General features: G+C 46.9%; 2 protein-coding genes across 2 annotated transcripts; both read left to right on the top strand.

Moving 5' to 3' along the window:
- The first annotated feature begins 1404 nt into the window (after window positions 1-1404).
- LOC136395753 (uncharacterized) lies at window positions 1405-2899 on the top strand. Its single transcript, XM_066371035.1, has 2 exons — window positions 1405-1568; window positions 2594-2899. Exon 2 carries the CDS (start codon window positions 2619-2621, stop codon window positions 2751-2753), a length of 135 nt encoding a protein of 44 aa, XP_066227132.1. The 5' UTR covers window positions 1405-1568; window positions 2594-2618; the 3' UTR covers window positions 2754-2899.
- Window positions 2900-3010: 111 nt separating this feature from the next.
- Window positions 3011-20165, top strand: DIABLO (diablo IAP-binding mitochondrial protein). Its single transcript, XM_066371034.1, has 6 exons — window positions 3011-3165; window positions 3926-4052; window positions 13673-13804; window positions 14343-14453; window positions 14623-14719; window positions 19530-20165. The coding sequence occupies exons 1-6, from the start codon at window positions 3116-3118 to the stop codon at window positions 19721-19723; spliced, it is 711 nt and encodes a 236-aa protein (XP_066227131.1). The 5' UTR covers window positions 3011-3115; the 3' UTR covers window positions 19724-20165.
- Window positions 20166-20236: the final 71 nt, after the last annotated feature.

The following is a 20236-nucleotide window of genomic DNA, read 5'->3' as shown; positions in this document are numbered from 1 at the left end:
GCAGAGCAAGATCACAGCTGTTCGGTGGGCCGCAGTAGGTCTACAAAAGGCAACTGTTACGCAACACTTTTCAGTGTCACAAAACGACCAGAAACTATAGTTCGTGGATTAGTCTGCGGGCCGCACAAAATTGTTCGGTGGGCCGCGAATTTGAGACCCCTGACATAGACCATGAATTGTGAACAGATCATGATTATACCAGAGCCTGGTGTGTTATATCATCACATGGTTTAATGATGGCATTCTACAGAAGGCAGAGGCTGCCTAAAATTTCTCAGATGCTCGCATTTCTAAATGAATGCATATGAACTTGAAGCCGCGTATTTTAGTTTCAGTTACTCTGTTGCTATAAAATATTCAGAATTGGGTGGTGACTAGTGGTTGCAAAGGCTAGAATGCCACTGCCTTGAGGCATTCATTTGAAGGGTGTGAGAGGTAAAGGAACAGAATGGGCCTATTTTAACAGCCTCTCTTTTCATCTATTACTTTGGAGTGGGATGAGGGTATAATCTTAGCCAGACTGTCTTTCCTGTGACTATGCAGGGCACAGAAGCCCTTCAGATGACCAATTCTCTCGGGGAGTAATTCCTACTTACTGACTTCCTGAGCAGGTTGGTAATGGACTGCTCTGGTTTTCAGCTGAGCTGCGGCCAGGACAATGATTTGATAATAAGAGATCCTGATCAAATTAAAGAGCCATTTGCTTCTGCATGATGATGTTGATAAAAGGATTGGTGTGCACACTGCCTGCTTTTTTTTGAGGGGGGGGGATCAGAAAAACAGTAACTATGAACTGCAAATAGCAAAATAGAAGCAGCATGAAGTTTGTGTTTTCTTGGACTGTTACATCTGGAAAAGGGTCTGTTCTGTATTTGCTGCAATACTGACTGGCTCTTTTTGCCTTTCAGTTAGAGGACCTAAAATTGGAAGTGGGCACATTGAAGAGGTGACTGTATGATGAGTCTCTAACCTGCTCAACTCTGTGAACCAAGCACTCAGGAGCTTTGGTTCTCAGCTCCTGGTTGTTACACGCATACTGACACTTCCATGTGTTTTAAGACAACAGCTTTTTTGGTCATACTGAATGTAGTTTGTACAGTAGTTCTAGTCTGCAAGTAGGATGGGGTTGCTCTCAATGTGTTAGAAACAGATTTGAACTATATCCCACCCACAGAGTTTAGAAAAGCAGACAAGAAAGGGCATGAAATACTCCCTACTGTACCATTTGCTCAGCCCATCTAAGACAGGAGCTTTGCAGGCAACCTGGGAGCTCTGTGGGCAGAGGTGGTGAGCAGTGGTGGTGACACAGGGAAAGGGGGCGGGCAGGGTTGCCAGTGCCCCGCCTGGCCTGGGATGGCGTCTGCGCAGCTCCATGGGTGCTCAGGGACCACGTGGAGATTGTGATTGGTCTGGAGACCACACCTAGTTGATGAGTGCAGCTGTTGCCTGAGAATCCCTCAGCTCTGTAGAGATCACTGGAGTGCACACAAGCTACCTTCGGACTGCAGATAAGATCCGGGAGGAAGCTCAGAGCCGCCCTGGCAGAGGAGCCCTGGGAACTTTGCTGAGTGAGTGTAATGGGGAGAGGGAAGCTAGTGGCTGGCGCTGAGGGGAGTTCTGGGCAGGGCAGCAATGGAGGTAAGAGCTCGTTTGTGATGGTTACCATCTGATTCTGGCTGTGCTGGACGAGCCGTGGGGCTGGAACAGATGGACAAGAGCACCATGAGGAAGGAGATAAGCCTAGCATCAAATTGAGACCCACCTCTCGGCACCCCTGCACTCCTGGCTGGCCCGAAGGGCTAGCTAGCATGTGGGACCACAGAGATCAGACGCTGCTATTGGCAAGCTTTGGGGCCAGAGGAATCGCGGAGGGGCGGCCGCTGCCTTCCCCTTCCCCAAGTGGGTCTCTCTTCTCTTCCCCTCCCCAAGCCGCAGACAGCTGCAGTAGCGGCTGAGCGACGGGAAAAGAAAGCTTTACTCCACTAGCCCATTAGCAGCACCCGTAGCATTAAAAATGCAGGAGGTGGATGGAAAGAGAGGGCCGGGATGAAGACTCACAGAGCAGCCAGCACTGTCCTCCGAGCCTCAATCTATTGTATATAGATCAGGAGCCCAAGTATGGGGTTTAAAAGAATTCTGTAGTTGCCTGACCATGCAGTGGCGCAGTGGATAGAGCATCGGACTGGGATGCGGAGGACCCAGGCTCGAGACCCCGAGGTCACCAGCTTGAGCACGGGCTCATCTGGTTTGAGCAAAAGCCCACCAGCTTGGACCCAAGGTCGCTGGCTCAAGCAAGGGGTTCCTCGGTCTGCTGAAGGTCGATGGTCAAGGCACATATGAGAAAGCAATCAATGAACAATTAAGAACATCCAGATGGTTAGTTAGGAGAAAATCAATACTTTGGGCTTCCTTAACTTTAGAAAAGTGTTTACTCTTTGGAGGGCGGGGACCTAATCCAGCCACCTGCAGCCACCTGCGTCCACGGTGCGGAGAACAGGGTTTGGCTCAGCAGCCTTGCTGTCGGATTGGGATCCGGCGGGGGCAGGAACCGTCCTCTGCGTACTCAGGATCTTCCGGTGCCCCTGCCCCGCAGGTCCTCGGGCCTCCGACGCGGGACGATGCCGGCCTCGTCCACCATCCACGTGCTGCAGCTGCTGAGGGAGCTGCTGGCCTTCGTGCTTCTCAGCTACACGGTGCTCATCGGGGCGCTGCTGCTGGCCGGCTGGACCACCTACTTCCTGGTGCTGAAGTGACAGCGCCTCCGCCCTGACTCCCCGCCCCTCCCGTCTTCCTCTTGTCCCGACCTGGCCGGAGTCTAGAGACACCGCCCGGACCCAGGCCCCAGTCCTGCCACTACGGCCGTCTTCGCTCCGCCCACTCCGCGCCGCTCAGGCCCAACCAGCCCCGTACGGAACCTCCGGCGGTTGGACACCAGACACGACCGTTACAGCCGTTTCCCTAAGCTCCGCCTTCCGCGCCTGTCCAATCCCCGACTGGTCCCTTGGGAAGGGGCGTGGTCACGGGGCCAGGCCCTCTCAAGCGGAAACCTGACCCCGCCCTCGATCGCGAGCTACGTCACTTCCGGCGTGCAGGTCCGGCGTCCGCCCTCGGTGGGATGGCGGCTCTGCGGAGTTGGTTGTTGCGGAGCGTGTCCTCCTTTTTCAGGTACCGCTGCGGCAGTGCGGGAGGGCAGGATGGAAGTGGGGACAGGTGACGCAGACAGCGCTGGGCGGCGGCCGCAGCGCAGGCCCTGCGGGCGTTCACTCTCCCTTCGGCCTAGCGGGCCGCGGCGGCCCGCCCCTCTCAGAGGTCTGAGGATGTCCCCCCTCCGCCGGGCCCGAGGCCCTCGCCCCCTCGGCCGGGACCGGGGTTCGTTCCTCGCCGACGGCTTCTCCGTTAGTGCACCTGCTGGAAGCCGGTCCCCCAGCCCCCGCAGTCTTCCAGGGGCGCCCGGCGGGCGGGGGAGACAGAGTTCCCCGGGGGCAGCGAGCCCGGGACTGGTCGGCACACACACCCCCCGCGCCCCGCCGCACCCGCGGCCCCCGGGTGTCGCCTATCCGCGACGCTTTGCTTCCATCCAGAGGAAAGCCTGCCTGCAGAAGCACTTGTTCGAGTGGGAGGCTTTTGAAAAGCCTTGAGGTCTCCCGTTCACCGGCCACACCTGGAACCTGTTGAACTCCAGACCCATCGGCCGCGTTCCCGCGCGGCGGCGGCGGCGGCGGCTCGCGCGAGCTGGGCAGCGGGTGCCCCTTGGCGAGTCCGGGACTCCCCAGTCCGCCCCGCCGCCCGGAAGGCCAACTCGACCTCTTCACGTGGGCTCCTGCGTAGCCCCAGGCTGAGTTTCCACCCCCTATGAAGAAGTGGGAGCAACTTGTACAGCTGAGGGGTGGTTGTGCCTTTTATTAAATCTGACTTCTGTGTTTAGGTACAGACAGTGTGCCCCTGCCATGGCTGACTTGAAGAGACGCTGTTTTTCGGTATTGATGAGACCGTGTCGCAGAACTGTGGCCGTTGGTTTTGGTGTGGCCCTGTGTGCCGTTCCTGTTGCACAGGTAGAGGACTGCCGTGTCACTTCGTGTTTGCTGTCTCGTGGAAAATAAAGTATCAAAAAGCTCTCACAGCCTGACCTCTGGTAGCGCAGTGGTTAAAGCGTCAACCTGGGAACACTGAGGTCGCCGGTTCAAAACCCTGCACTTGTCTGGTCAAGGCATATATGGGAGTTGATGCTTCCTGCTCCTTCCCTTTCTTTCCTTTCCTTCCCCTTCCCTTTCCTTCTTTCTTACTCTCTTTCTCTCTCTCTCTCTTTCTTTCCTTTCTCTCTCTCTCTCCTTTCTTTCTTTTCTTCTTTTCTCTCTTTCTTTCTCTCTCTCTCTCCCTCCCTCCCCTTTTCTTTTTTTTCTTTCTCTCTCTTTCTCTCTCTCTTTCTCTCTCTCTCTCTCTCTCCCTCTCCCTCCCTCCCTCCCTCCTCTCTAAAATGAATAAATAAAAATAAAAAAAATAGCCCTGGCCGGTTGGCTCAGTGGTGGAGCGTCGGCCTGGCGTACAGAAGTCCCGGGTTCGATTCCCGGCCGGGGCACACAGGAGAGGCGCCCATCTGCTCCTCTCTGTCTCTCTCTTCCCTTCCCGCAGCCAAGGCTCTATTGGAGCGGGGTTTGCCTGGGCGCTGAGGATGACTCTGTGCCCTCTGCCTCAGGCGCTAGAATGGCTCTGATTGCGGCAGAGCGACGCCCCAAGATGGGCGGAGCATGGCCCCCTGGTGGGCGTGCCTGGTGGATCCCGGTTGGGCGCATGCGGGAGTCTGTCTGCCTGCCTGCCTCCCCGTTTCCAGCTTCGGAAAAATACAAAAAATAAAAAATAATAAAAAAATAATTTAAAAAAAGCTCTCACAGTTAACCTGAGCTCTCACACCTGGGCGTGCGCACACAATGGTACCCTTACGACTACCACATCTTTTCAGAGCTAAACAAACATATTAATACTCCCATTTTGATTGTCTCTTTTGGTTGGAATGGTATGTCAGGTTGATCAAATTGTATAGAGGAGAGAGAAATAAGTATATTAGTCTATCAACAAAATAGTCTTTCATTTAACAAAAATTTACTGAGCACTTTTTGTGTATCACACACTGAGCAAAAGCAAAGTTCCTGCTCTCTTTTTCCTTAAGATCTTATTTTTTTATTGTAGGCAGAGGAGAGAAAGAGGGAGAGAAAGGCAGTGGGGGAGGAGCAGGAAGCATCAACTCCTAGTTTTTACTTCTCATATGTGCCTTGCCCTGGGCAAGCCCAGGGACAGGAACCTGCAACCTCAGCATTCCACTTCCTGCTCTCTTAAAGCTTACTCCGGGAACAAGAAAAGGAAGAAAATCAACAGAAAGTGCCAGGTGATGCCCTGGCTGGTAGCTCAGTTGGAGCAGTGTCCCAGGTTCATGGTGGTTGCAGGTCAGATCCCCTGTGTCAGCATGGGCAGGAGTCCACCACTGACATAATGGGAACAACAAAACGATGTCTCTCTCGCCTGACCTGTGGTGGTGCAGTGATTAAAGCATCAACCTGGAATGCTAGATCTCCTGGTCAAGGCACATATGGGAGTTGATGCTTCCTGCTCCTCCCCCTGTTCTCTCGCTCTCTCTTCTCTCTCTGATAAAAATGAATTTTAAAAAACTACCAAAAATGTGTCTCGCTGTCTCTCTTTTCCTTTCTAAAAATCAGTAAATTTTAAAATGCCAGGCGATGCTAAGTGCTGTGCAGAAAACGGTAAATGAATCAGAAGTGCTGTGAGGTAGCTGTTCTTTGTGAGATAGGGTGGTCGAAGGTTGCTGAGGAAGTGGTCTTTAGGCCGAGATCAGAGTCACCTGAGAGGAGACGGTGTGATACCCTGGGAAACAGCCTGCCAGGCAGAGGGAGAAAGCTGGGCTGTGCCTGGAGTGGAATGTGGCTGGAGGGGAATGAGGAAGACGATGGGGGCATAGACAGCTGAGGATTGAATTGTGTCTTGTATATTGTGGGCCATTGTAAAGTTTTAGATTTTTCTGAAAAGGAGGCCACAGAGGATTTTAGCACAAGATTATTACAATCTGATGTAACTTTTAATTTTTTATTTATATTTTCTTCAAAATAAAAAGTACAGATTTTCTAAGGATAGCAATCTATTCATTGCATGTATCTGAGACTGTTGTATATGACTGGAAGAAGTACATTTAGCACAGAGAGTTCCATACATTTAGCAGGCTGCTTAGAAAATACCACCTAGATATTTCTGTTTCTTCAGTTATGCAAAGTATATTTGTTTAATTGACTGGATTCTATTCTTGAATATTTAAAAATATAAAATAGAAATATTTTAAAGACATCTAGAAGATTCATTAATTTTTTTCCATTCTGGTTCTCTCAAATATGGTGAAAATAAAACTTTAAGCCTTATCAAATAACTTGTGGGTTCTACATAAGCAGTATTAATTTCAGTGAGAGGGAATTATGTTAAACCTCTGTTAAACACAGAGCCGTACTGCCTATGGCTCTGTGCCCCTCAGCAGTAATTACTTGTTTCTTATTCCCATCCCCTCCCACCTGGCAGCCATCTGCTGTTCTTTACATTTGTGTCTTCTTTGTTTATTCATTTATTTTGCTTTATTTAGATTACACATATAAGTGAGATCATACAGTATTTGTCTTTCTCTAGCTGACTTTTTCACTTTAGCATAATACTCTCTAGGTCCATCTATATTGTTGCAACTGGCAAGATTTCATTCTTTTTTTGTTCCTAAATAATACTACTGTGCCCTGACCGGTTGGCTCAGTGGTAGAGCGTTGGCCTGGCGTGTGGAAGTCCCGGGTTCGATTCCCGGCCAGGGCACACAGGAGAAGTGCCCATCTGCTTCTCCATCCCTCCCCCTCTCCTTCCTCTCCATCTCTCTCTTCCCCCCTCCCACAGCCGAGGCTCCATTGGAGCAAAGATGGGCCGGGCGCTAGGGATGGCTCTATGGCCTCTGCCTCAGGCGCTAGAGTGGCTCTGGTTGCAACAGAGCGACGCTCCGGATGGGCAGAGCATCGCCCCCTGGTGGGCATGCCGGGTGGATCCCGGTCGGGCGCATGCGGGAGTCTGTCTGACTGCCTCCCCGTTTCCAGCTTCAGAAAGATACAAAAAAAAAGAAATACTACCGTGTGTGTGTGTGTGTGTGTGTGTGTGTGTGTGTGTACATACACAGACATACATATCACATCTTTATCCATTCATTTATCAGTAGACACCTAGGTTGCTTCTGTATCTTGGCCATTGTAAATAATGCTGCCATGAACATAGGGGTGCATATATCTTTTCTAACTAGTGATTTTATTTTCTTAAGATAAGTACCCAGAAGTGGAATTTCTGGATCATATGGCAGCTCTATTTTTAATTTTTTGAGAAACCTCTATACTATTTTCCATAGTAGCTCCTCTAATTTACAATCCCACTAGCAGTGCAGGAGGGTTCCCTTTTCTCCACATCCTCACCAGCACTTATTTGTTGATTTGTTGATGATAGCTATTCTGACAGGTGTGAGGTAGTAACTCATTGTGGTTTTAATTTGCATTTCCCTCATGGTAAGTGATGTTGAACCTCTTTTCATGTATGTTGGCCATCTCTACGTCTTTTTGGGGAAAAGTTCTGTTTAGGTCCTGGTATTTTTAAATTGGATTTTGGGGGGGGGGGTTAAGTTGTATGAGTTAATATATTTTGGATATTAACTCTTTATTGGATGTATCTTTCTTTTTTTTTTTTTATATTTCTCTGAAGCTGGAAACGGGGAGAGACAGTCAGACTCCCACATGCACCCGACCGGGATCCACCCGGCACGCCCACCAGGGGGCGACGATCTGGCCACCAGGGGTGATGCTCTGTCTCTTTGGGCGTCGCACTGTCCCGACCAGAGCCACTCTAGCACCTGGGGCAGAGGCCAAGGAGCCATCCCCAGCACCCGGGCCATCTTTGCTCCAATGGAGCCTCAGCTGCGGGAGGGGAAGAGAGAGACAGAGAGGAAGGAGAGGGGGAGGGGTGGAGAAGCAGATGGGCGCTTCTCCTGTGTGCCCTGGCCGGGAATTGAACCCGGGACTTCTGCACGCCAGGCCGACGCTCTACTACTGAGCCAACCGGCCAGGGCCTGGATGTATCTTTTGCAAATATCTTCTCCCATCCAGTAAGTTTTTTCATTATGTTGATGGTAACCTTTGCTGTGCAAAGCTTTTTTGTTTGATACAGTCCCATTTATATTTTCTTTTGTTCCCCTAGCTTGAGGAGATAACATTTAAAAAGATACTGCTAAGAGCAGTGTCAAAGAGTTTATCGCCTATTTTTTTTTCTAAGAGATCAGTGGTTTCAGGTCTAACATAAGTCTCTAATTTACTTTGAATTTGTATATGGAGCTAGAAAATGTCCAGTTTTGCCAGCACCACTTAACTGAAGAGATTGTCTTTACCCCATTGTATATCTTCACCTTTTTTGTCTGATTGGCCATAAAAGCAAAGATTTATTTCTGGGCTCCCTATTCTGTTCTTTTTTTTACACTATTATTATACTGTGTGATTACTGTAGTTTGTAGTATAGTTTAATATCAGGGAGTGATAACACTTTGTTCTTTCTCAGGATTTCTTTGGTCATTTGGTTCCATGTAAATTTTAGGATTAGTTCTGATTCTGAGGAGAATGCCATTAGTATTGTAATAATAGGGACTGCGCCTGACCTGGTGGTGGCGCAGTGGATAGAGCGTCGGACTGGGATGCGGAAGGACCCAGGTTCGAGACCCCGAGGTCGCCAGCTTGAGTGCGGGCTCATCTGGTTTGAGCGAGGCTCACCAGCTTGGACCCAAGGTTGCTGGCTCCAGCAAGGGGTTGCTCGGTCTGCTGAAGGCCCGCGGTCAAGGCACATGTGAGAAGGCAATTAATGAACAACTAAGGTGTTGCAACGCGCAATGAAAAACTAATGATTGATGCTTCTCATCTCTTTCCGTTCCTGTCTGTCTGTCCCTATCTATCCCTCTCTCTGACTCACTCTCTGTCTCTGTAAAAAAAAAAAAAGAGCCTGACCAGGTGGTGGCGCAGTGGATAGAGCGTCGGACTGGGATGCAGAAGGACCCAGGTTCGAGACCCCGAGGTCGCCAGTTTGAGCGCGGGCTCATCTGGCTTGAGCAAACAGCTCACTCACCAGCTTGGACCCAAGGTCGCTGGCTCCAGCAGGGGGTTACTCGGTCTGCTGAAGGCCCATGGTCAAGGCACATGTGAGAAAGCAATCAATGAACAACTAAGAAGTCGCAACGCGCAACGAGAAACTGATGATTGATGCTTCTCATCTCTCTCTGTTCCTGTCTGTCTGTCCCTGTCTATCTCTGCCTCTGTAAAAAAAAAAAAAAAAAAAAAAGAAAAAATTAAAAAAAATAATAGGGACTGCACTGAATCTGTCACTTATCTTACAGTTGTAAGAGTACAGGACTTTCACCTCTTTGGTTAAATTTATTCCTAGGCATCCTTTTTTTTTTTTTTTTTTTTTTAAGAAATTTAATGGGGTGACATGATCAATGAGAGTACATAGGTTTCAGGTGAACATCTCTGTAGCATTTGAACTGTCAATTGCGTTGTGTGCCCATCACCCAAAGTCAGCTCATTTTCCATCACTGTATATTTGTCCCCCCTTACTCCCCTTCTTCTTGCCCTCCTTCTGGTAACCAGGTTGGTTTTTTTTTTAATATTTTAAAAAACTTACTGATTTTAGAGAGGAAGGGAGAGAGGGATACTGAAACATTGATCTGTTTCTGTCTGTACCCTGAGCAAGGATCAAACTGCAACCTTTATATACTGGGACAGGGTGCTAATCATCTGAATTATCTGACCAGGGCTGCACCACTGCAATGTTGTCCATGTCCATGAGTCCCAGTTTTATATCCCACCTATGTGTGAAATCATATAGTTCTTAGCTTTTTCTGACTTACTTATTTCACTCAGTATAATGTTCTCAAGATCCGTCCATGTTGCCATAAATCGCAATATGCCATCATTTCTTGGGCTGAGTGGTATTCCATTGTATGTATTTACCACTTCTTCTTTATCCAGTCCTCTATTGAGGGATACTTTGGTTGTTTCCATATCTTGATTACTGTGAATAATGCTGTAATGAACATGGGGGTGCATGTGTCTTTGTGTACCAATGTTTTTGAATTTTTTGGGTTGATACCCAGTAAAGGGATTGTTGGGTCATATAATTCTATTCTTAATTTTTTGAGGTACCACCATGCTGTCTTCCATAATGGCTGTACCAGTTTACATTCTCACCAGCAGTGAATGAGGGTTCCTTTTTCTCCACAGCCTCTCCAACACTTGCTATTTACGTCGTGTCTTGTTGATTACAGCCAGTGTGAGGTGGAATCTCATTGTAGTTTTGATTTGCATTTCTCTAATAGCTAACGAAGATGAGCATCTGTTCATATATCTGTTGGCCATTTGTATGTCTCTTTGGGAGAAGTGTCTGTTGAGGTTTCCTAGGTATCTTACACTTAGGCAGTTGTGAGTGGACTGTTTTCTTAATTTCTCCTTCTGATCATTTGTTATTGGTGTATAGAAACGCAACAGATCTCTGATGTGGATTCTGTGTCCTGCAGCTTTACTGAATTTATTAGTTCTAATAGTTTTTTGGTGTTGTCTTTAGGGTTTTCCATATGTAATATCATGTCATCTGGTGACAAATTTTGAAAGGTATATATGGAACTAGGAAGACCAATATGAGTCCAGGCATGAGGTAATAGTGTGCTTGGTCTAGGTGGGCAGCAGTGGAGGTGGAGAGAAGAGGGACATGTGATCAGCAGGGGTTGCTGAGGGGTTAGATGTGGAGTGTACTACCCAGATTCCAGTGCTTTCAGAAGACCTAAGCAGCTGAGACAGTGGAGTTGCCATTTACTGGGATGGAGAGAGGAATAGGTTTTGGGAAAAATAGAGTTCAGCTTTGGAAATGACAGTCTGAGATGTTTAGCAGACATATAGGTGGAACTGCCAAGTAGACAGACAGTTGATGTGAAAGTAGTACCTTATTACTTAAGATTTTATTTATTGATTTTAGAGAGGAGGGAGAGAGAGAGGAGGAGGTGGGGGGAGCGGAAGCACCAACTCAATTGCTTCTTGTATGTGCCTTGACCAGGCAATGCCAGGGGCTTCAAACTGGCAACCTCAGCATTCCAGGTCAATGCTTTATGCTCTGCCACCACAGGCCAGGCTAAAAGTGCTACTTTTTTTTTTTTTTTTTTTTTTTTACAGGGACAGAGAGTGAGTCGCGAGAGGGATAGACAGGGACAGACAGACAGGAACGGAGAGAGATGAGAAGCATCAATCATTAGTTTTTCATTGCAGGTTGCAACACCTTAGTTGTTTATTGATTGCTTTCTCATATGTGCCTTGACCATGGACCTTCAGCAGACCGAGGAACCCCTTGCTTGAGCCAGCGACCTTGGGTTCAAGCTGGTGGGCTTTTCCTCAAACCAGATGAGCCCACGCTCAAGCTGGCGACCTCGGGGTCTTGAACCCGGGTCCTCTGCATCCCAGTCTGACACTCTATCCACTGCGCCACCGCCTGGTCAGGTGCTACCTTATTTTTTAAAATCACTGGTTATATGCTTTATCAGGAAGAACTAAATAGGAAACCAGCAGCCTGACCAGGCGGTGGCGCAGTGGATAGAGCATCGGACTGGGATGCGGAGGACCCGGGTTCGAGAGCCCAAGATCGCCAGTTCGAGTGCGGGCTCATCTGGTTTGAGCAAAAAAGCTCACCAGCTTGGACCCAAGGTCGCTGGCTTGAGCAAGGGGTTACTCGGTCTGCTGTAGCCCCATGGTCAAGGCACATGAGAAAGCAATCAATGAACAACTAAGGTGTCATGAAGAAAAACTAATGATTGATGCTTCTCATTTCTCTCTGTTAATGTCTGTCTGTCCCTATCTATCCCTCTCTCTGACTCTCTCTGTCTCTGTAAAAAATAAAAATTTAAAAAATAATAATAAATAAATAGGAAACCAGCAAACTATTCCTGATACCAATGTATTTATCACAATAGGATTAATCCCATTTATTATAAGTGTTTTCAGCATCGTCCAAGGCTCACTCCTGAGCCCTCAGCTTTTTGGTCCTTACTCCAGTCCTCATCACTGCATATGGATGACTCTAACCCTAGAACCCTTATCTGAGCAGCAGGCCATTTTCAGCCACAATTAGGACATTTTGGGGTTTGGCCTTTCAGAGTTTATGTACTGTTCTCAAGCCTCTTTTACCTCTGTCTGGGCCCCGTGCCAGGCGCCTCTCGTTCTCCTGCAGCAACAGCAGTTCTGTTCTTCAGAACCTTCCCCTGCGCTCGTGTGCCCAGCCAGCTCACCCTCCTGCTCCCACCGTCCGGGCTCCACTCCTGAGCGTTGCCTGTTGCCTGCATCCTTCCTTCCTCTTTCCTCGGTTTCTTCCACCCAGGCGCCTGCCCTTCTAACCCTGCTTCTCTTCAGGCCCAAATCTACCTCTCTCTAAAACCCCTCCTAGTTCCAACAAGTCTCCATTTCTGACCACTTCATATTGTTGTTTCTATCTGCTGCTGATTTATTTGACGCTCTCCTGGCCATAATGGAAACCTGGGAGTTGAGGTCTAGATGAGGGCCTTCTGGGTGCCGTCGTATAACTGCTCTGCGCTGCCCTTTCCTTGTCTGTTAAAGAAGCGGTGCTGCCCAGACCGCAGTGGGGAACCGGTGAAGTGCACGGTGACATGTGGGCATCGTGAAGACATAAGTTGTCAGAATAGATCCATCTTAGCATCTCATAAGCACAGATAACATCATTCCTTCATTTCTAGCCTTTCAGTGCCTGGTATGTAATGAACACTCAATAATTTGGTTGAATGAAATATAAACATGGTAAATAAATTCTTGATTTGTTCATGTATCAATGATTTTTCCACTACCATGTCAGCCAGCACGATTCTGCGTGTTATACTCTGGCAAGAACAAGACAATAGAGAGATTGGTTTCTTCATTCTAGTACAATAAATGCTCTGCTGAGGAAGAAAAAGGCAAGGATATTGGCTCTTTTTTTTTAACATAATAGCTGAGGTCAGAGTGAAGAGTCCCCAAAACTGTACCGCTCATTCTGCCCACTTACTTTCCTCTATTTAGCTTACCCTCAGCTCTGAAGCCTTCGTAAGCTGTTCTCATTCACCTGCGAAGCAACTGCTCCCCTCCGTGGCCCCTGCTCTGGCCCATACAGACTTCTGCCTCAGCTCCCTGACACTGATTGCATGGATTTTCAAGTTTCTGTAAGCTCTGGCACTTCCCCTCTCTGTCTGAAATCTTTGAGGGCAGAGTATATCTTTTTTATCTTCATATCCCAAGCATTTAGTACTGTGGTAATAAATGAATCATAATGTCCTGAAATTTATTGGTCATAATTAATAGCCTTTTATATAAAGAGATTCTTTTGCTTTTTGGAGCAGAAACTAAAGGAGTAGGTAGAAAACAAGCTGGAGTTATTGCTATTTTAAATAGCCAAGAGAAAGCTTGAAAAGAAGCTGCTGGTACAAAGAAGCATGGTGCAGTTGCATGAGAATTTCATTTCTCACCTGGCCGTCTGTGGTGACCGACCATCTCAGCTAGGCTTTGGAAGTTGAGTGAAAATGTTTGTCTTTCAGAAATCAGAGCCTCATTCTCTTAGTAACGATGCACTAATGAGGCGGGCTGTGTCCCTGGTAACAGACAGCACCTCCACCTTTCTCTCCCAGACCACATACGCGCTGATTGAAGCCATCACTGAGTACACTAAGGTAAGTGTCCTCCTGTTAAGTCTTAGCCACCTAGACCAGTGGTGAGCAGACTGGCTCACAGGCTGTGTCCAGTTGGGTGTCTGCCTTTGTAGGTACCTGACATACCAGGTTCCCGTGTTTAAGTATCGTCAAGGGCTGCTTTTGTGACTTAATAGTTGCAACAGACTATATGGCTTACAGAGCCACTCTCACCCTGATCTAAGTCACAGGTTTTTAAAAGAAAGTCTTAAATATAGCAGCCCAGCTTATAAAACAGAACCAAGCTGATTTGGTTTGGTTAGGGGTAAAAGGGCCCCAAGTCTCCCACCAGCAGCAACACCAGGGCCTTCTCTGTGAGGACAGTTTGGACCCCATTTATCTGAGCTAATAGAGCATGTGAATAATCAAAATTATTTAAAATTCTCATATGGCCCTACTTCACACAGTAGTGCGGACTGAAGGGCCAGTCTGCAGTCATGGGACATCTGGAGGTGTCCGTCTCCCTGGCCCTACCCCGTAGGCCTCACATCATGCAGACCTGTTTGTTCTATATTTGCAGGCTGTTTATACCCTGGTTTCCCTATACCGACAATATACAAGTTTACTCGGGAAAATGAATTCACAGGAGGAAGATGAAGTGTGGCAAGTAATCATAGGAGCCCGAGTGGAGGTGAGCAGAAAGCTAGGCCTGTCTGTGCTGCGGCCCCTGCCTCGTGGCGTCTGAGGACTGGGGTAGAGGTCTCACCAGTGTTTGTGCTCTAAGTCTAACATTTTGAATAAGCCCGTTTAAATGTGCTTAACCTCTTCCACTTGTCTGCAGCACTTTGTTTAATTTACAGATGACTTCAAAACAACAAGAATATTTGAGGCTGGAATCCACGTGGATGACCGCAGTTGGTCTCTCGGAAATGGCAGCAGAAGCCGCGTACCACACTGGTAGGTTAACATCGTCTCGGTGGAGGTGCTGGTCTTTCCTTCTAGCTGTAAAATGAGGGCTTTGGGTTAGATGGTCTGAAGCCCCCATGGTTCTAACTTGGTGAGAAAAGGTCCCATTTCCAGTATATCCAGCATTTTATTTGCACAATAGGGAAGATTAATGCTTCTGTAGACCAGGCCAGCGGAGGCAATGTTGTCAATACCTAGACAATAAAAACCACCACCAGTTGAAAAATTTGGCTGCTTTCAAATAGTTTATTAAGCATTTTATTTTTTATAAAACAGATAATTTATGAATATTTCAGGCCTTGTGGTCAGCATTTTATAGGCACTTTTAATTTATATCCCCCCCCCCCAGTTCCCTTAAAGTAGGCCCTATTGCTCATTCCCAGTTTACAGGTGAAGAAACGGGACAGAGGGGCTGAGCAACTCCCCTAGGACATTGTGTGCGAGAAGCAAGCAGCCACACTGGAACTCAGCCCGGGCTGCATCCCCTGCTCCTTGGTGCTCCGTGTAGAAAATGCAGCTTCTCACTCACCAGCGTGTTTTTTGGGCCTACAGAATGTTTGTTTAATTAAATGTATTTTGAGAGAAACTCTAGTTTAACATCTTACCTGATCTGTCCCAAAAAGGTAGTTCACAGAAATGACAGCCCAGGACCAGCGCTTAAGAAACTGGTATGCTAAAACACTTTCCTGCCCAGCCTGTGGTGGCACAGGGGAGAAAGCCTGACCATGGAGGTCGCTGCCCAGAACCCCCGCCTGCCTGGTCCAAGCACCTAGGACAGGCAACTTCTACTAGGAGTCGGTTCTTCCTGCTCCTCCCCGTCTATCTCCTCTTTCAAATCAATAAACAGTTAAAAAAGAAACCCACGCCTGACCAGGCAGTGGCGCAGTGGGTAGAGCGTTGGACTGGGATGCAGAGGACCCAGGTTCGAGACCCCGAGGTCGCTAGCTTGAGTGCGGGCTCATCTGGTTTGAGCAAAGCTCACCAGCTTGGACCCAAGGTCGCTGGCTCAAGCAAGGGGTTACTCGGTCTGCTGTAGCCCCACGGTCAAGGCACATATGAGAAAGCAGTCAATGAACAACTAAGGTGTTGCAACGAAAAACTGATGATTGATGCTTCTCATCTGTCTCCGTTCCTGTCTGTCCCTGTCTATCCCTCTCTCTGATTCTCTGTCTCTGGAAAAAAAAAAAAAAAAGAAACCCACCACTTTTCTGATTCCAGGATATCAGACTTGGGACTTGAGCACCAAATCTTAAAAAGGATACAACTTTTTTAAAGTAAAAACAAAAAAGAATTCTTAGCTAACTAAAACCTAAGGAATCAGAGATTCTGGAAACAGAACTGGAATGAGGAGCCAAACAGTGGTAGTGTGAAAGGAGCCTGGGAGGGGCCTGCAGCAGGGCAGACCCCACCCACCCCGCCCACGGAGGGGGACAGAGAGCAAAGGAGAACGAGGGAAGTTGAAGTGTAAGCATCGTGAGAAATAGACATTTCCCGTAACAGATTGACAGGGCTCACACAAGTTCTGAACAGAATTAAAAAATAAAATGGCAAAAGAAGATTCAGAATGTAAAGTATACATAGAAAAAATAGACGTACTTACAAAGGAAATATAATCAGACATGAGTCTTAGCAACTCTAGATGCAAGGTGACAAACCTAATCACCTAGAATTTTATATCTAGCCAAATACTAAAATTGAGAATGAAAGATTTTTTTTCAGACATATAAGGATTCATGGTTTACCAAATATATGTTTTCTGGAAAAACTGTGAAGAAAAATTAGAAGCAACTGAGATACAAGAATAATGAAAAAAAATTAGTAAAACTTGACAGAGGTTGAGTATTTAAAAATCAACATAGGGAAGAAGTAAAAGCATGCTAAGCCTTCTTACCTTATTGGGGAAGGAGAGACACGTCTACTTAACATTAGATATTAAATACACTGCAAAGAGGATTAGGGAAGAGGCAGACACAAACAGGAGTGGCTGAAAAGAACGTCTGAAGCAACGTGATCAGACATCAGGAATCACAATCGTAGATTAAATTTATTGTTATTAAATGATTTTTTTGGATTGTGTTCAAAAAAATAATTCTAGCTGTGACCATTTACAGAAGCACCTCTTAAACAAAATGGCATAGGAAGGTTGAAAATTATTTTTTTTAAAAACTGAATGAGTGAAGAAACTCACAAAGAGTGTTACCCCCCAAACAGCTCCAGAGCAATGTTGGAATCAAAAAGGAATCAGAGGCCCTGGCTGGTTGGCTCAGTGGTAGAGCGTCGGCCTGGCGTGCAGGAGTCCTGGGTTCGATTCCTGGCCAGGGCACACAGGAGAAGCACCCATCTGCTTCTCCACCCCTCCCCCTCTCCTTCCTCTCTCTCTCTCTCTCTCTCTCTCTCTCTCTCTCTCTCTCTCTCTCTTCCCCTCCCACAGCCGAGGCTCCATTGGAGCAAAGATGGCCCGGGCGCTGGGGATGGCTCTATGGCCTCTGCCTCAGGCGCTAGAATGGCTCTGGTTGCAACAGAGCAACGCCCCCTGGTGGGCATGCCGGGTGGATCCCAGTCGGGCGCATGGGGAGTCTTAGGTTAGGAGCAGTAAAACTCCCACTCATGTTTAAGGCCTCATTTTTTCAGCTTCATATGGTACCAGATCAGTCTTTCCGTTTTCTTGTTCCCCCCTCAAGACTGTTGTACTTTAGAGCTGACTCTTCCAGACAATTTTGATAGATCTGCAGTCTTATTTCTGCTGCTATTTCTCTTGTCCCCACATCTACCAACTTCCTACTCCTGTTGCCTTTCTGATTTCATTTTAATAAAAGCAGCTGTTACCCAAAAAAAAAAAAAAAAAAAAGAATCAGGACAAAAAGCATTAAAGGGGACAGCACATCATCAAGAAGATAGCATGGAATGTGCACCTACTAAGGCAAAGACTGATAGACTTTCAGAGGGAGAAACTGGGCTTTATACACACCTCAGACTCTGGTTGAGACCAAAAAAATTAAATCTAAAAGGGTTGGAACAGAATGATTTTTAGAAGTTTAATAAAATATATATGCTGAAAAGAAAATTTTGCTCACTTCTTTCTCCCCAAATCTTTTCAAACACAAATAGAACACATACAAAAATTGATTTTGTGCCAGGTGACAGAGACTCGGGAAATTCCTTTGCACCTCTTCCCCACCAAAAATCAAAATGGAAATTTAAAAATATTTAGAATTGGTGATGACAAGTGCAGTATTTAGCAGACCCAGGGAGCTATAGACAAAGTAGCTTTAAAGAGACCTTGACAGCTTTAAAGGCCTTATGCGTCAATACCAATAACAGAGCCATGAGTGACAGGCAGTGTTCACTGTGCAAGAGGTACCAAGTTATCTTTAACCCAGAACTTAGAGAAAGAGCAAATAAATCCACACAGTATAAGAATAAAAAATAAAAGGTATAAGAAAAAGGCAAAATTTGGTTCCTTGAAGAGAGAGGGCAAGTATGATTTTCAGAGAGCAGAAGTAAATTGAGAAAGGGCTATTATAGTTAGGAAGATTTTTTACATTATATGAACATTGTTATGTGAATCCTGAATTGGCCTGAGAAGTAAACTTCCCAAAAAAGACCAATAACCATAAAAATTGAAACAGTTTTCAAAGATTCTGTGACCCAAAAGTGGACACTATGCCCAGGTTGCTTGTGGGGGAGTTTTATCAGCTCTTCAGGAAACATAATTCCTGTTCTAGAAAGTGTACCAGTACAATTGTACAGAGCCAGCACAGGCCTGATCCGAGGCTGCACTAGGCCAGCACCAAAATAAAAATACAGTTCAGGGTCACAAATACAAATGTAAATCAAATATAGCCATTAACCTGAAAATACAGTGCTAATTCAGCTTTGGAATAAAACTGTCAACATAATTCACTACTTGAGATTATCTATGTAAAGGAGAAAAGCCACCATGTAATCCTATCAACGTATGCCCCAAAAGCCTTTAGTAAAATGTAGTGCCCATTTATGATTTAAATCTGAGTCCATTATGAATAGAGAGAATTTTCTTAAATGATACAGGTTAAGAGATCCTACTTGGTAGTGATATATGAGAAGCATTTTCATGAAGGTCGGAAATAAGAGAGGGATGCCTGCTATTATACACTACCTTTCAACATTGTACTGAAGGTTCTCCTTAATGCAGTAAGATGGGAAATCACCCACATTGCTTGGCTAACTGAGAATTATACCTGGCTGTAGGATGAAATACACCAGCAGCTGGTAAAAGAAATAATGATAGAGCTCCAAGACATTTTTAAACAAAACTGCAAAATACATTCAATAAATACCTTTCATGCTATTATGTAAATTTACACCAACAGTGTTTTTCTAGGTATTCCATATGTACATGGTCTCATTTTAAAAGATGTCCTTTAAACTTCCAACAGGTTATATTTGAAGATTGGTTAGGGTGAGGAAAGAAATCTTTGACAATTTTATTAGTGATTACTTAATTTGTCAAAAATATGTGTAGTTAAAAATTAAATTCATAAACCATCTGTTTTAGGAGCTACGTAGCTGTGGGAATTGCATTTAACAACCATAATGCTAGCTACTCAGCTGGAGAAACATGCTAGGATTTTGACAATAAATAAAATGCAGACCTGAATGTGGAATCCCAGAGTTCTCTGTGGAGAGAAGGCTGGCATGGAGGACAGGGAAAGTGGCCCCAAGAGGGGCTCGGATGACAACATGGAGCCCCCCAGCTTCCCTTGTGTCCACTTGCACCTGCCATTTGCCTGCTCAGGCTAATTGTCCCATCTCTTGGCAGGAGCAGACCAGGCTTCCATAACTGCCAGGAATCACATTCAGCTGGTGAAGTCACAGGTGCAGGAGGTGCGCCAGCTCTCCCAGAAAGCAGAAACCAAGTTGGCAGAAGCACAGACAGAAGAACTCCGACAGAAAACCCAGGAGGGGGACGACAGGGCTGAGCCAGAACAGGAGGCTTACCTGCGTGAAGATTGAGGGCCTCAGCTACTGCCCACATAACCACTCAGCCTGGGGTGGGCACAGCTTGCTCTGCAGGGAGAGGCGACGCCAGGTCCTGCCCTGGCCCATCAGGTCAGAAGCCTCTGTGAGCTGGGAGTGTCTGCCCTCCCCCTGGCCGCCTGGGGCACTGCTCCCCCCTCCACTGCTGCCCTATCACCCACCGGTCTTACTTCCCACCTGCCTGCCTGGAGCACCTCACCAGCCTGGCCAGGGGCAGAAGTCCCTTTGTGTCACGCCCACAGGTTCAGTAGCTGTTTTAACCCGTTTCCAATCTTACATTTTCAAATAGGATTTCATTTTGCTTCCTCCATAGGGAAGTGAGTTTGGGGGGTAGAGGGGAGCCTGTCCTGTTGATAAAAGATCTCTTTGTTTCTCAACACCTCTGACCTGGCCCCACAGGCTGTAAGGACAGCTCAGGCCAGGGTGCCAAAAGTCAGTTACTCTGCAGGGACTGGAAGAGGAGTACTCCCTGGTGCTCCCACAGGCCTT

This window comes from Saccopteryx leptura, chromosome 2, assembly GCF_036850995.1.
Source record: "Saccopteryx leptura isolate mSacLep1 chromosome 2, mSacLep1_pri_phased_curated, whole genome shotgun sequence".
NCBI classification, from domain to species: Eukaryota; Metazoa; Chordata; class Mammalia; order Chiroptera; family Emballonuridae; genus Saccopteryx; species Saccopteryx leptura.
This window is presented reverse-complemented; position numbering and strand designations above follow the sequence as displayed.